Here is a 17,368-nt window from a genome sequence, read left to right as displayed (position 1 = left end):
CAGAACTACCAAACTTCCAAATGAGATTCAACATTTTTAAAAGCTCCATTTTGCCACCTCGTCTCAAAGGCAAGTGTCCATGTTAATACATACTGCTCTTCCTGAACTATAAACAAGGCTAATCAGTAACAGAAATATTGTAAATGAAGCAACTGGACTTTTAACTGAGCAATGACCACTAGAAAAGTAGATACCATAAACAACCACCTACGCAGAAAGACTCCTGCAGGGGACATCAAGTATTGTACACAGTACCTTTGCTCAGGGAAGGCACAGGCTGACACTCACCTCCCAGTCTACGATAGAGACTTGCCAACGGGCAATCTTGTCTATGCTTTCTAGTCTCCGTTTTCGCTCATTGATCAGGCATGCCACATTCTTCATGGCCTCATATGCAGCTTTTATGTTGCTATAATCACTGGGAAATGTGAGCACATTTCAAGGATCACTTATACAATAAACATGATGCAATCACAAACCATGAAAATGATGCAACCACAGTGCCTGCAGTATTAGCCCACATTATCCACTCACCCCTCTACTCAGGTACTTAAAATAGAGGAACTTTTACTTTATTTAAAAAAAGGATTCCCACTATTCCAAACCCCACATAGTAGTCTGTACAATTCAGTGCTGCTGTACTGCTAGGTTTGTCTAGGAGCAAATTATTAGATTGGTGGAAGGAGGCAGAAGAGATTGATTAATGAACTGCAATACTGTCTGTACTGAAAACAATGGTAAAACTTCCACTGACATCGGTGGTGGCTGTAATTCACCAAAGGACTGTGTATTTAAGTGAGATTTTAGTGGGATTTTTTTGGGAAGAGCATTCTTTTAATTCTGTCTAACAACTGTATTTTCTCCTTCTTGTTCCAAATGACTGGGTCAATGAACACAAATGGAGAGATGCTAGGTGGACAGGAAAAAAAATAAAATCAATCCCACACAGGGTGAGAGGAACTCAAGAAAATGGGTACCAGAGAGAGGAATTAAAGGAGACAATATGAAGAAAGCATTCAATTTCTAAGGAACAAATGCGTGAGAGTAATGATGGTCACCTGCCTCCTCCTGTTTCGGAACTAATGCACTTAACTCAGGCCAATCCTCCTGTCTTTCCTGCAATGCTCTGCTCCCCTCCTTCATGCCTATGAATCTCCCAAGTTTGCAGGCAGGCTTTTTTTCTCCTCTGAATAGCATCCATCTCTCCTTCACCTTTGTCAATTGGAGTTTCTCAGAAGAGAAATGGGAAGAGACATATTTCTTGCTTAAGGAGTCCCAGCAGAGCAGCTGCTTTTCCTCTTTTATCAGTGAGATTATCAATAACAGGATCCTACTAACGTCAGGGAGATGTCCCACAGGGTGACCACATGATATCCATGCTGCTACACTTGCCCTTCCTTATCTCAGTTCCTTTTTTCTCTGTTGGTATTTATTCCACACTTGCTACACAACCTGTAGCCTTCACAGCAGGCTGTGCATATTGGAACTTCAAATTTTTTATGAAAACAGAATGCTACCAAAACCCCTAGCTGGCTGGAGCTTTCCCAAGACTCTGTGTGGATGTAGATCTGCCTGTTCGTGAGCATCTCTGCACAGTGGGTGCCTCTCTGTGATTGAAGGCATCTCTGGATGCTGTACCACACAGGAGGAAAATAAGTACGATGGGAGGAAGGTGGTGAGACCTCGATGTCACTTTATCTGCAGGTTTAATAGATCACAGGATAACCTTTCTATAATTAGCAGCAGTGAAAGAGAAACTCTAGTTAGTAATTCTTATTACAGTACTTCCCAGGTAGCCACAGAACTGAACAGAGGCATTTCACATGCCTCTATTGCACTAAATGCGAGTGCTTTACACACCTCGTATTTTGCCCCTGGCAAAAATCCAGTGGTCTCCAAGAGGAGCTTTCTCAAGGTTAAAGTACTGACTTTGACCAACGATGCATTGCCTCAGGCTTCATTTGGACTTTGAGCACAGGGGTCACAATGGAATACTTGCTTGAAATTATACAAGATAAAAAGACACTTATAGATAAAATCTTAATTTAGTAAAAGATTGAAGCAGTGCAGAGGTATACCAGAAAGGCTATCTGCCTTTTTATGACTTCAATTTTAATTTATGCCAGCTGAAAATCTAGTATCTGGACTTTACTACAAATAAAGGTAATGTTTATTACTACAAAGTCTTTAAAACAAATTATCTCCGAACTTATTCAGATTGTGGTTATTTTCTAAGGCTCTTTCACCTTTTCTTACATCCATAACTTTTATGAATCTTCCCCTCTTCCTCTTTGTATTTCTTTCTCTTTGACTTCTTTTGACACTCTGAATTACAAATCCCTCCCTGCATCCTGTTTAAACACCATCTTCTTCTCCTTCTCCCTCTTTGACTTGTTCCTCATTGTGTCTTGCATCCTCTCAGTCCCCTGTGCTGCACTTTCAGATACTGTTTTTGTGACTGATTGTGATGGTTCCAAGAAGCCCTATTTATCGTGGTCCGTGGCAGTTTTGTTCCTGATCAAAAGCTTCACTGCTGTGTCACCCAGAAAACTTGAGTAATTAGGTGTTAGTAATATTATAGAAATTGTTATTAGTTCTCTCACCTGTGCTCCTGAGTGGTGTATTTGAGCAATTCTGCAAGCTGCAAAGGATATTTGCAGATTTTCTGAACAGGCGTGAGAAGAAAACCATCAATGGCAATGTCAATCATCTGCTGAAGCAAGCGACAGGCCTCAAAGAAGTGGCGGTATTTGCCCTGCTTCATCAGTCTGGAGAGTTCAATGCAGGCACTGGGATGATTGTTACAATACTCTGAATAAATAGCAAAGCCTTCTTGCTATCAAAAAAAAAAATAGGTACAACTTTACTTAAGTATTTGTCTATAAAAGAGAAAAGCTATTTTTGTAATATCTATTATATATAATTAAATACTCGATTTTCTATATTGCTTCCAGGCTGATCAGCCTTGAAATATGCAGAAACCTACTTTGTAGCTGTCATAACTATGTACCCTTCTTTGTCAGAACATAGAAATAAAGGTCTCTTCTCGAGTCAGGATAATCAAACCCACTCTAAGAAGTATTTTTATTTGAGGAAGACAGCAATAGGCTTAGCAAGTTTCTATCAAGAACTCACAGCCTATCTCCCCACTACCTACCTTAATGTCTGTATGAAGTTTTTGCATGCTGAATATGAGATCACTGCAACCTGCTATCATTAGAGTTTTGACAAGGAAACTTAAAACTGTTTATAAAATTACATGATTGCTTAAAATGAGGAGAAATCTAAAACAAATATTTAATTAATTGCAAGATACTTTACATTCTAAAATGCTGCCAGTTTATTATTTAAGAAACACTTGTTAGTAAAATCCCCTCCTAATATGGTAACTTGGCTTTTTATTTTAGTATTTTGTTAATTTCATAAATAGAAACAACTTTTTCAACCTACATGTTGAAGAAAACATGACCCTATTTCACTTAGATGAGGTTCCTCTTTGTTGTACTGTTTCTCAAGATCCTTCAGAAACTTCCTTTGGAACTTGTAAATATCTTCAATATTTCCAAAAATGGTGCTTAACTGAGCTGTGGTGAACATTCCTGTATGTTTGCGACACTGCCGAATGTAACCCTGAAATCAAATAAAAAGCACTCCTTAGTCTGAGGATGTGAGACAGGTATCCCAAAAATGAACAAAATCATTTGAGCTGGCAAGACCCCTGGGGTCTCCAGGCAAGGGAGTGGTTTCCCTGCCACACACGTACAGAAACACAAGTTCAGATTTGCATCTGAGATGTTCACATGTGGATTTTTGGGGTCCAGCCCGTCCCAGGGTGCACCAAATGAACTAGTGTAAAGCCCACTCACATCTTCCTGTTGTGAACACGTTGCAGGGACTGGACATGCAGAACAGCTGCTGTGCTGACAGTCTGACAGCAGTTTTGGCACCAGGGTTCAGGGGGTGCAAAGGTTAACTGATGTGATAGGGGCGATCTGCCAGGCTCCTCCATTTGGCTGCTGGCAGGCAGGCCTCCCGCAAACAGCTCTGGGAGCTGAAATAGCCTTGCAGTTGCTCTGGTGAGGTTCACCAGGAAGCAACACTGACTGTTGCTGGCAGTGTTAGAAATATTCCTGTCTCCTCCACAGCCATCTGCTCTGAGAGCTGTGCAATGGATACGCTGCAAGCCAGCTACCGCATTTCCTACTGCACCAACATGGAAAGCTAATTCCTGTGCGGCTCCTGTAATGTGGATTGCAGACACTTCTTGAATGTAAAACATGTTTTATGGGTATACTCTAGCTTCATGATCCTGGCTACAACCAGCCTGAGTGATTCATTCGAGGGCTGAGTTTGCAAATTTGGGTTACTATCTGTGTAGCTTTTCTGGCTTCATCTTACTTGAATGTATTTTCAGCCTTATGTCCTACTTGCACCACCCCACAGGTTCACTCTGAGGACAGCAGACTATCTCTACCCCACATGTTGAGGGTGGCCCATTGCTTCTCTTATGTGTGCTTGCTCTCTTGTACTAAACTCAGATGCTTTCCAGATATTAAAAAACAGGTATAGGATATATGTATTAGAGAAAATTAATTATTATGTGCCAAAGTCTTAACAGGTCAGTAAAATATGAGAGTCATGTCCTAGAACTCAGCTAGCCATGGCAGCAGCATAGCAGAGCTAAGTACAAATTCTTACCTGGTCTTTCATGCACACAGTCAATCTTACAGGCTTAAGTAAATAATGAATATAAATGATAAAATTTACATTTAACGTTTCAAAATTAGCCAGTTAGTAACCAATTTTTGTCCTTTCTCTCCTTTTTTTTTCCTCTTCAAGAAAAAGACCTGATCTAAAAATGGAAAAAAAAAACCACCAAAAAACCAAAACAAATAAAAACCTACTACTGCCTTGTCTACTTCGTTGTGAATGAAATAATCTAGTGTTAAGTGGTGGACTAAAGGATGGCAGCATGACAGATGCAAGGACAGACCTACAAACTAAGGCTACAAAGAATATTTTTGAAGGTTGCTTAACAGCATTCCAGATGCAAACCACAAAGACAAGTCAAATACAGATCAAATGCATCACAACTCACATCAGAAAAGGCAAACTTCAGTGAAAAGTATTAAGAAGCTTCTTGCCAAAGTGTGACCTTCCAACAAATATTGAGAAAAAAAGCAGAAAACCACCCCCATTTTATGGTTCAAACAAGCAAGGCAGTTCTAAAACACCCTTAGATTTCTTCACAACTCCTAAACATCCATTAAAAATCTCCTCACTTGAGAAAACAGAGAGAAACACCACTTTAAAAATACTCTTTCCAAGTTACTTCCAAGAAGTTTTGTCACTGAACTATAAATTATTTTATTACAGCTATTCAAAGTTTTCTATACAGTGGCAAAAAGCTCTAAATAGACTGGACTTCCTTCTCTCATTAATTATGGAAATAGCAGTCAGAGAGGCACTTTTTCACTGTCAAAAATGGAAGTTTTTTAAAAGAAAGGAAGCAATGGCTCATGGCAGTCATCAGAGAGGAAAGCTGTAAGAGGAAATTAAGAATCTGACTGACAGCATCAGAAGTGCAATTGGGAGTATTTACATATAAAAAACCACTGTAGCTCTCAACTTATATGGAATTATTTGTTCTCATTAGGTCAGCAGAACGTCCTCAGGTTAAGCCATGTACCTCACAGATGTCCTTGAGATGCTTGATATAGACGCGTTCTGTTTTCATAATTTCCTGTATAACGTTGGTTCTCATCTGATCCCTGTTTTCAGCTATTTTCTGGCGATGTTTGTTAATATCTGAATCTTGTTCTTCATCCTGGATATTACTACAGTTTTCTGGCACTTCTTCCTGATTCACTCGCAGCTGCGGCCAGAACAAACAAAGCAATTAGAGTGAGAGCAGAAAGTTTTACAATATGTGGTAAAACTGTTACAAACTTTTTATACTAAAGAGTGGATACAGACACGCTCTCATCTTACAGAGGGGGCATCACAAGAGGATTTATCTCATTGTACTCACTGCATATTCAAATAAAGTGTTGAGATTTCTGTCTGGTTAAATACATGACTTTCTACTTATTGTATTGGAGAGAGACTACGCTGTGCTGTCTATGTACTTATCAGAGTTCAGCTTATTTCTGACCCTTACTAATAGTTAATGTGTTTGGCCAGGTTAGCATAGGAATAAAAATTACAAAAATAGACACTCAACCACTTTTGAATAGTTTCCCTGTGCCACATCTGTATGATGAAGATAGCAGCACCTCCTTTTCTGATTTCTGTCTGACTGCCCAGGTTGTCTACATATTAGGAAGGGGAAAGGGAGGAACCACCTGATGCTACGCTTTGTGTACTTCATGCAGTGTGACCCACATTTCACTACAGGTTCTCAAAAGGCAGTTCAAACTATTTTCTAAAACATACTTCAATTTTTTACCCTCTGAGAGTTATACTGACATTAATCTGGGTGAGTTCTGACTGTGGAGCTCAGACTGTAAACCAGATTTCAACACAATGTCCTTGATAATAAATTAAGCCCTATTTTACCAAGAAATCTCTGCAGCATAGCTCTCCTCTGCCTTTATGAGAAGTGTTGTGTCCTCTATGCACTGATGACTTTCTGGTTGAGCTTCATGCACTTGTAATCTCTGTTTGAGAAATTCCTTTGGTTACAAAGGGATCAAATGAAGAAGACAGAGTAAAAGTTGTCAGAGGAGCTAAGGGATCTTAGGGTGCAATTCTCTACTGCTTTTTTCCTTGTGAACTTCTTAGGGGTTACACCACTGATGTTCAGCTATATACTGAGGATCAGGTATGAAATGTAATGCCATGAATGTTGCACTCTGCTAGGAATCTTGCAATGGTGCAAAAGCAAAAAGCGAAATAGTTACTCACCCTGACAAAGCTAGCTGGAAACCACGCCTCCTTGTCCTCATTCCTTCCCCACCACCAGTCTTTGTTGGAAGCTTCTAGAACTCTAATGACATCTCCAGCTTTGAAGCCCAGCTCTTGATCATCCATAGTGACATGGTCCCAGAGAGCCTCTGCATAGACGATGGTGCCATCACTTATCAGCTAAGATGGGAAGAAAATGAGATTGTGAAGCACAGAAGATAAACTATGAAGTGTTTATAATCTACAAAGAGATCAATATAGGTCACTAGATTGCCTACATTACTCCTGTTACAGGATAAAACTAAAAGTTCAGATTTTCAGAAATCTATGCCTATTCTCATTTATGCAAACAATTAGAATCATGCTTCAGAGCAGTTGCATAGGGTAACAGGTACAGTCTGTGATGGTTTAAAACCCAGAGAGAAAATTAAATCCATTCAAACTGTCCCCTTTGCCTCAATCCCTTCCTATAGTGGAAGAAACACTAGGAGAGATTACAGAAGGTATCACAATTTACTGAAAAAATGCAATAGCCACAATAATGCCAGTAAAAGAGTGAACAAAACAAAGTTCTACCCACAAAAAGGTATTCACCACTGAGCAAACAAAAACACCTCCCAAATAAACTAGCTACTGCCACTGAATTTTTTAAGACTATGAAATCTCAGACTGTGGAAAACATCCCTCCACATCCCCCATCCCTGTTCTGCCCTCCCTGTGCCATCATTCCAGCAACGCAAAGCCCCGGACATTACCTCATTAATTGCTAGCTGTTCCCCTCCGGGCTGCAGGTACCTGGGAGCAGCTTGGCAGAGCTCCTCGTAGCTGTAATCTTCCTCACTGCCATTGTCATCCACTAAGGCTGAAGATTCAGTCCCACCATCTGCAGCAACTAAAACAAAAGTGCAACAGCTGTTTGCTCCATCATTCTTATGATTCAAAGAAAGACAACAATGCAAGAGGAATTGCTGAGAAATTGCCTTTGTTGTCATGAATAAAACAGTAACAGCAGCAGTGGAAAGCAGCAGAGCTCAAAGGAAAACCACCTTTCCGTCATTAAATACGTTTTACTCATTTTTAGAATTTCTCATTTAGCAGCTGATAAAACTTTTGTAGACAAAAAAACACAGAACTACATTTCCTTACTTATTTTTTACCTGTATCAGAAGGAAAGCCCCGATGCCACTTTCCAGGCAGGAGATGTGAGAGCCCCAGCAGCCCCCAGCCGTCAGTGGGGACACTGCCACCCCAGGCCAGGTGGCCTCACACTTTCACATCCCCTGCAGGGACATAAAGACCAATGGTTCTGTGCCCACCCACCCGTGAGAGGGGTGGGCAGCCCACGTGCAGCCCCAGCTCTGCACTGGTTGCTGCCACCTCTCCCATGCACTGGGAAGACTCTGGCAGCAGCAAGGCTCAAGGGGACACGGAGCCCAGACTGGGCACGGTGGAATGGCCCTACAAAAAACCTGTCCTAAAATTGTCCCAAATCACAACAATTTCTTGGTTTGACAGTTGTACATTTTCTGACCAAAGAGGCAGCTTTGTATGGAAAGAGAGGTCAGGACTAAAATGGGCTTTATCTTACTACACAGCCACATAAACCAAGAAAAACATTGTTACTGTACAGACCTATAAAACCCATTTGGGTTACACCAGTGGGTGACAAATCCTTTTGGCGATCACCTCCACACTGGCAGAGGAAGAGAACTGGGGGCTAACCTCAGGAACAAGTCTGACTGACTGACACCCACACTGCTCAATGCTGGACCCTATCCAAGTGGGTTTGCCCACTTGTAATGTTCAAACCATCCGGGATCAAGAAGCATTCATGACCAGTGGCCCCGTGCTTGAGTGCACTCTCTGGTCCTTGTTAATTTATTCCTAAAGATTTATTCTTATGGCAAGCCCAAGCTGGGAACTACAGTCTGAAGATCATACAGTGCTCAAAATGCATTAAAAAGTAAAAAGTCAAATTCAGAATAGGTTGCTAGCACTGAACCTCTATGCTAAAGGTTAGTGTGCCCAAGCTAAGTTGCCACAAAGTCAACAGAGCAAGTCTTTCTCCTGAGTGCCTGGGAAGGGACATTTAAGCAGAATTATTGAACCTGCCAATTGCAACAAGCAGCAAGGCCAAGCAGTAGGATCCTGACACTGCCTCTTCTCTACTCTGCTTCAGACCTGGGCACTGCCTGTCTGCTGAGCTCTGGGTTCTGGATAGGTAAGAGTCACAAGGAGACAACTCCTGGCTTTATTCCATGCACCTACTTCCACCAGGCACTCTGCTGCTATCTGCTATTTACCTTATAGGGAGAAATACTGCAATCCCCCTCCTCAGGGCACACATACCATCACTAGCATCTTCACTCATCTGAGCATTAATTTGCCAGAGAGATCAAAGCAGACCACCACACAGATTCACTAAAAAACTTGCAAGATTCTTTCCAAAAAAATTGGAAAAATATGGCATAGTCTTGATACAACAGAACATGGCTATTTAGCCATTCTGGTCTACTCCCTAGTATTTTAAATAGACATTCACCTTAACAGTATAATCTGCCTAAGCAGGAAGGATGCAGAACCCCTTTTTAAAAAATCAAGACTTTTTTTTTCCCCTACAAACTCATTAATCTGAGCACTCATAAACTTTTAAAATACATCTTCCAAAACTTACTGAAAATTATTTATTTAAAAAATCTGCAAATAAATATTTCATTGAATCAATTTTTATCTTATACAGCAACATCCAAAAAATTAATCCCAGTGATCCTTTACACATTGCCACTGCACTATCCATACAGCCTGTGGGGTTGTTCCAGTAATAATGGCACATCAAAATAACCTAATTCATTTGACTCCAGACAAACAAGAACTACAATTTTGGGACAGAAAGCTGTTTGTTACTCTGTACCAAATCAACAAGCTTACATTGACTTTGTTGGGTAGAATTAAATGAAATCTTGCATTCTGCATCTCTTCCTCTATTGTATACAGACAGAAATACCAGAGGGAGAGGTGTGCTTTCCCAGTTGCACCAACGGGATGCAAAAAACTTAAGACAGCCTGGGATTGATGCTGATCTCCTAGCAGCTTTTCACCAGTACTGCAGGTTCCCGTGGATGATGACAGTGTCATTGGTCAGACCCTCCCTGACTGCCACTGTTTACCAGCTCGACCAAAAATCATCGTAAAAAAAGCAAGAGCGAGCATGTTCTACTCACACGTACCCATCTGAAGGCTCTCCAGACTCCAAAAACGTGCCATTGCCCCCCTGGCTACCATGCTGCCGTCAGACCTCTCACAGGTGAAGATGCTCAGTCCTACAGGGCTGGTGGAGGATCACAAGAGGCTCCGAGCTGCCCGCAGCTCAGAGGAACAGGCTGCCAGCTGCCTTCAGCTCCCGGCAGTGCCTCCCAGGCCGAGCCCGGCTGGGAGCTGCCAGCAGCGCACTCAGCGCTCAGCCTGGCTGCCGCAAGCTCGGCTCTCTGACATCATGGGGTGCCCTTAGGGAGGAAGTTCCAGAAAAGAAACAAAAACCTGGCTGCCTGGCCCTGGCCGCGCTGCGCCTGCAGCCGCCCAGACCGCTCCCACAGAGCCTGAACATCGCAAACACAGCAAGCTAGGGAGTACATTTGTTTTTCATTAAAGCAGCTAAACGCGATTCCAATCTATATTCAAATGACTGCAATCCAGAGGGAGAGATGATGTGGATGGGAGTTGGGAGTTCCTTGTATTACAACACTGCTCACAGTATCGGTCTATCTTTGTCATACTATACCAGCTGAAGTTCAAGAAGAAGTAAACAATTAAGGTATTTTTTGCACAATTTCTCTTGCTTCACAAGCAAACACTGAATCATTTTTAGGGCACAAGCAGCACAAGTGTTAAGGCTGCAGCAGACTGCTCACAGGAAAACAGGGAGTAGGGAGACATTTTCTCTTCTTCTTTACCTGAAAACTGTTGCTCAGCTGAGCCTGTCCTGTAACTGGGGACTGCCTCCTCCAGGGATGTGTTCACAAAACCCTGGATGCATTTCTGTATATAATATAGCAACTTCTCAACACCCACTAAAATCACATGGTTTTCCCAGTACTGCCTCAGACATAGAAGGAAAGGCCAAACATCACCCTGAAATATTAATGCTGTCTTCCTGCAAAATCCTATTTGTACTGCACTCCACAGGAGACTGACAGAAATAATTTTCTGAATCTCTCAAATGCCCCTATTATTTCTTGCTGCAAGGACTCTAGTTGGATAGCACAATAAAAACAAGCTACTACACAAGATCTTCATACACAACATTTTTCTTGGCATAAACCATTAAAAAAAAGCAAGCTGGCAAACAAAAGTGACACTGACAACACTGAAGTGCTGATGATCCTGGGACTTGCAAGTGAAAATGTTGCACTTTTAATCAGTCAGATCACAAGATCTTTGCCATGTCAAACCCCTGCCCATTGGGGAAAAACAGTTCAACTGCCAAAGGAAAACCAGATCAAACCTTACGCAGCTCTTCTACAAGACACTTTAATAAAACAACCTCTAAAAAACAACTCAAAACTCTTTCAGTCTGATTTTTGAAGAAAGGAACAGACTGTATGCTTTTGCCCAATGACTAACCTAATGCCACTGTGAGATGCTGCTTGGATGGAGGGGGGTCTGCCCTCCCTTCTTTGCATGGGCACATCTGGCAAACTAAATCACCACAAAAGTGCTCATTTAGGGTGAGGTGGTGGTGGCTTCATTTCCTTGTAGATGAGCCAGGGACAGGAGGAGGCACAGGCTATCCTTTGTAGTGGCAGTCCACAGTGACCTTGTCCAAATGCATGCTGAGCTGGCTTAGCCACTGTGCAGGGCACTCTGAAAACTCTGTGGGTAGCACTTACTAAAATACTAAAAAGCTAGTTTATCTACCTCAAGAAAATTCAGTTCTAGAAACACCCTGGTATCATAGAACCCTTCATCCTCAGGCAGACCACAGATCACCCCCAACCACTTCTCTGACAGCAGCCAGTAGTAGATGCCAGTAGGGAGGAACATAAAAATAGATGAGGCGTGTGATGGCATTTTTCTGATGTACTTTTCTAAATTCCTGTTATCTTCCAGATCAGTCAGATCCCTCCTGGGGCAGAAATTATATCTTTGTGTTTAATGAACTGGATTTTTCAAACCACTTTCTGATTTTTTTTAACTTGTTGGGATGCGAAATACAATGTGTAGCAATTAGTTTTATAGTTTAATTTTACAGACTGTGAAAATTATCTTTTATTTTGAGCCTGCTCTCTGGTGATTTCATCTTGTGCCCTTTAGTTTTTAAATTATTGGAAACAATAACTATTATCCATTCATTTTTCCTATGCCAAACAGACTTTTATCCTCCTATTGTCCTTTTTTCCATGTTCCAGCGCCCAAGCCACATTAATCACTCCTCCCAGAGACACACACTGAGTCAATTTTCTTGTCCTTCTGCTTTTTTCTATATCGTCCCCTGTAAAAAATGCCTTTTGGGATAGAAAGGAACGGGGAGATGGCCCCCACACACACCAGTGGCACAATTGGGCCTTCTGTTTTGTTCTCTATTCATTTTCTACAAACTCCTGCCCTTTTATTTACTGTTTTGTCTGTTACTATGCACTGCACTGACTCTGTAAAAGTCTGTTAAGACTGCAAGATCTTTTCCTGCATGGCAATATCCAGCTCAAAGTCCATCCTTCTGTAAACACATCAGGCTCTTTTCCTCTTCCACATGCATTACCTTGGCATTACCAACACCTGACGCCAGTGCAGTGCCTCATGTCTCACTTTTACTACTGTGAATAATTCAGCACACCAGCAAGAATTACCATTTCATTTTATACTTCCCTTCCCACATCATTCAAGCAGACACTGAACATCTGATTCCACTCACGAGCTCTCTCTTTAAGAAAACCAACTACTGTCCTGAGTCATGGAGCTGTGCTCCACACGTGCCAAATTCTAGTCCCACATAAAAATATGCAAAAAAAGATGGGTTTGTTTTACAGATGCTTATAAAAATTGCTTTGCAGTGACAAATAGACAACCTGCTTAATGCAATTTAAGACTTGTAACCTTCAAGCACAAGAATAGCAATTTAAGTCTCAAGGGCAGTCTGATTCTTACTCTCTTTCCTACAGATGACAATCTGTTGTCTTATAACACCTGTTTTTCTAAAAATTTACATCTCCACTTTTATCTGCCATTGCTATAAGAAGACAGTATGTAATGTATTAGGCTTTAGCAAGTAACTAAAATAAGATACCATTGGTTTTCAGTGCTTGCGTTTAGAATTTCTTTCTATAATAAAGGGCTTTTGTGCTATCAAATTTCACTGTGCATGAGCAAACAAAAAACTCTCACATGTTCAAAGACAAGGAAGTGCCTTGTGATTTAAGAGAAAAAAGAAAAGAGATCAGAATTTGTGACACTAGTCACTTTAGAATTTTCTTCTGGAGCTACCAAATAGATCTTTGCAACTGCTTTCAAACTGTGAAGTCTATGATATTCCTCACTTGCCTTCAGAGTTTTGATTTCAGAAACTTTTCCTGCTCCACTTCTATGTATGTTGTAAGATCTCATAAAAGTCACATCTAACATAATCAAGGTTACTTTGGCTTCATTGTCCTGAAAAGTGGCAGAAATCTTAGTTTGTGTATTTGTCATCCTGATGCTTAAGTTTAGGAGACCAGTTATTCAAAACCTAAGTACCTGGAGAGATACTGCTCTCAGGCAGTTGTCTAAGTAATAATACTATTTCATGTGGTTTCCAAATATCAGTTGGAAAGGATAATTAAAAATAGAAAAAATAATTCCTGCTCTGTGATAATAAAAGAGCCTCTCTTTTTTGCAAACTACATTATGGAAGACCTGTTATTCTGTGAGTGGTCCTTCTGGAATCAGGGACTGAGACATCACATAATCTCAGCAATAGTCACAGCATTCGACGTCTAATTTACCTCAGTGCATTATCTGGATCATTAAGTGTACTAAGAAGCATACAGCACAACACACACCAGACACAGGTTTGAAAGTAGTTCCGAATATTTTACTACAATATAAATTAAAAGAAAAATACATATGGAATATATATAATTTCCCTGGTTAGAGAGAAGAGAGGGTGGAACTTCTAGCTCTTTATTCCATACCACCAGCATCGTCACTGGGGGCATGGTTTTGGCAGGAGTCACCAGGCACTGGAAACCAAAGTTTGCCATCTTGCTGGATCTCTCCAGGGAGAAGGTATTGGGATCAGGCAAGTGGACCCAGTCCCTCTCTGCCACTGTCAGTCCCTCTCCCATCCCTTCAGGTGGCAGCTTTAAGACACAGTGCTGAAGGGCAGCGAGGATGAGTCTGAGATGCCACTCCAAGGGAACAAAAAGCATCAGAGAGAGGCAGCAGCACAGAGCCATGCCCAGCTGAGCTACACAGAGCTCAAGCTCCAAAAGGGCCCAACTTGAGCAGCACCAGCACTGGAGGCAGCTGTGTGGGATTGAGCCTACCTGGGTGGAGCAGCATCAGTGCCAGAGGCAGCTGTGCAGAACTGAACCAGCAAAGCAGGGCGGTCTGAGGCACCACTGTGGCACAATGCAATGATCACGCTTCCAAGGGGTTTGCTTGCCCTAGTCCTTCATTGTTTTCTGACTGGGGTGAGGGAGAACATTAAGCAGCAGAAGCTCTCCATGACATATTGCCTTTGTGTCCCAAATACCATGTGGCCTAGATGCAGAACAGAAATTATATTGCCTTTGTGTGGAGACCACAGGAGGCACTTTCTTCAGGAAGACCTGGGTTTTTTTTCACAGTGGTATATGATGTTTTTTGTGGGTAGGGAAGCTTCTTTTTGCATACTTTTTCCTATTAACACTGCTGTTGTCATTGCAATTTTAGTAAATTGTTATCTTGTAATTTCTCCTTATTGTCCCTCCATTAATGAAAGGGGCAGGGGGAAAGGGAGTGGCTTATTTGGAGTTTAGTTCCCTAAACCAGCTGCCTAATCCAGCACAATAACGGGTCTCAGTCACAGAATATTCTGTGGTGGAAGGGACCCGCTAAGATCATCAAGTCCAACCTTTAAGTGAATGGCCCATATAGGGATCAAACCCACAACCTAGGCATTATCAAGACCATGGTCCAACCAACTGAGCTCATCTCAGTGGATAAGTCCCTCTTATTGACATAGTCAGAAATTCTCAAGTCTGCTTCTTGAAGAGCACCTCCTGAAAAAAACTGTAATGTTCTATTGAAAACAGGAGAATTCAGTTTTAACATGTTCTTACATAAACTAATTTGTAGTTAAAGCATTGTTGGTAAAATTTGGACATCACTGCAGATAAAACTTAGCTAAGAACCATAGAAGCCAAGTACTGACTTGTAAACATACACGTAATTTTAATAAACATTGAAAATGCTATTTGTTAAGTTTCCTACTTCAGTCATAGGAAGCCTTGATCCAGAACATTCAGGGTGAAGGTTCCCACCAGTGCTTTGTTCACTATTAACAGTAAAAGATACAAAGTAAGAATTTTGCTTTTATTTCCAAATCTTGTCAGTGTCTGAAGGAACACAAATGGTGTTAGCCCAGGTTCTTCTGGACCCATCTGTGAAGAAATGTTCCACTACATCTAGACTAGTTAATAGACGACTTCTATTAACTCCAAATAGCATTGCATGCTAAGAGTAAACAATTACAGCAAAATTACACAGGACACATCAGGGAGCCTGTTAAAGCACAGTGCTTCCAAAAAGGCAATTTTTACCAAGAACTTGTCCCTCATGTACCAGAGCTCTGGCTGGACTACACTCACCAGTAAGCCACTTAATTATTTAAGGTTTGCCTATCTAAGTAAAGCTGAATGCATGGCAAACAGAAAATTAAAAATACATGTGTGGTGTGGCTAGGGTTCAGGTACAAACTCAAGCATATTAGAACATACTTCCTTCATAATCTATCGACTTTAGGCAAGCATATGAAGAAAGTGGAGAATACAGGCATATAAATGCTACAGAACAATAAACCATAGTAATGCCAGAGAATAGACGTGGAAAACAAGTTTTACATGAGAACAGCAGCTCTAGTAAGAAACTCACAAAACAAAGCAACTTAGTTGGGTATTAATTTGTCATTGATTTGGTTTGCACCCATTTGTCCTCCATACTATATTCTAATTCTTGCTTAGCCTGGAGTGTGGCTTTTTGATATGCAAAGTTAAAAATACTCATCTTACCATTAGATGTTCTCATCTGCCGCCTCCGTCCCACCCGGTCCAGACCGATGGGGGTACTTTGTGAGAAGGTGAGTGGCCGGAACCTGGCTGAAACAGCCTTGTACGGGGGCACCTTGTGTGCTGGAACAGGTGGCCGTGCCACAGGCTACCAAGGAAACAGGAAAATCCAGTATTAGTAAAGCTACAGGCAAGTCCAACTGAGCAAAGCTCAGGTATGAAGTAAAGTTTCTCCAGATAGTCCAGGTAATTACAAGGGCAGTAAAATCCCCTATGTTGAAGTGACATTGCTTAAACACTGCATACCATGTCCACTAGCATCACAGAACAAGTTTTATTACATTACAGTTCTTTGTTACATTAAAAACTCCTTAGCCTTCTGTAGTGGTCAGCCACGCTCTGTAATTTTCATCTTGTAATACTCTTTTTTGAAGACAATCAAGAAGGCAGGAACACCTCTCCTATAAAGACTGGGCTGAGAGAGCTGGGATTGTTCAGCCTGGAGAGGGAGGGAGACCTCACTATGGCCTTTCAGTACCCAAGGGGGCCTACAAGAAAGCTGGATGGGGGCTTTTTACAATGGAATGTTGTGATAGGACAAGGGGGAATGGCTTTCAACTGAAAGAAAGTCAATTTAGATTAATGAAAAGGCTTTCTAGGGTGAGGATGGTAAAACAGGTTTTCTGCAGAGGTGGTGGATTTCTGTTTGCATCAGTTACATGTAGTACTTGTCAGTAAAATAAACAGGACAACAATTGTGTAAATGATGCTCTGTTTTGAGTTCCCAGGAGTCTCATAAGGAAGAGGTAATACTAAGCTTATTGCAACATTGCAACATTATCTCAAAGCCATTTTCTTCGGATAAATCATCCATTTGTTAAATTATGATTGGAAAAACTACCCCCGTTTTATTTGCAAATTGAATCTGATTTTACGTTGCCCCTGAACAATGCCACATAAGCCAGGGTGAATGATCTTGCATAAGCATTCAACATTAAATAGCCAGGCTTCAGCACATGAACTTCAGAGAAACTCATCTTTAGATCTTCTCCTATTGTTCAGTTGTTACTGTTCTTCTATCAAGTAATCTGAAACATCAGAAATGGCTTTTAATGAACTATCTCTTGACGCTCTGTTACAAAAGCCATGACAGTATTGTTTGAAAATGTTTTCTCACACCTAAGCTGTCAGACCAAAACAAAATACAGCAAAGAGGAATTAGC

The 17,368-nt window shown here is 41.2% G+C and overlaps 1 protein-coding gene across 7 annotated transcripts in view; it reads right to left on the bottom strand.

Moving 5' to 3' along the window:
- The window catches only part of SPATA13 (spermatogenesis associated 13), a 146,287-nt gene that overhangs the window by 10,156 nt on the left and 118,763 nt on the right, over window positions 1-17,368 (bottom strand). For all 7 annotated transcript variants that reach the window (XM_021530636.3, XM_021530641.3, XM_021530637.3 and 4 more), the window contains 7 exons: window positions 16,149-16,293; window positions 7,662-7,798; window positions 6,907-7,086; window positions 5,690-5,875; window positions 3,451-3,630; window positions 2,604-2,836; window positions 289-418 (listed from right to left, as the gene is read on the bottom strand). In XM_021530636.3, the coding sequence (XP_021386311.2) occupies window positions 289-418; window positions 2,604-2,836; window positions 3,451-3,630; window positions 5,690-5,875; window positions 6,907-7,086; window positions 7,662-7,798; window positions 16,149-16,293 (1,191 nt within the window). The remainder of the gene's footprint in view (window positions 1-288; window positions 419-2,603; window positions 2,837-3,450; window positions 3,631-5,689; window positions 5,876-6,906; window positions 7,087-7,661; window positions 7,799-16,148; window positions 16,294-17,368) is intronic.

This window comes from Lonchura striata, chromosome 2 (genome assembly GCF_046129695.1).
Source record: "Lonchura striata isolate bLonStr1 chromosome 2, bLonStr1.mat, whole genome shotgun sequence".
Lineage (NCBI taxonomy): Eukaryota > Metazoa > Chordata > Aves > Passeriformes > Estrildidae > Lonchura > Lonchura striata.
The sequence above is the reverse complement of the archived record's forward strand: the minus strand, read 5'-3'. Positions and strand labels throughout refer to the sequence as shown.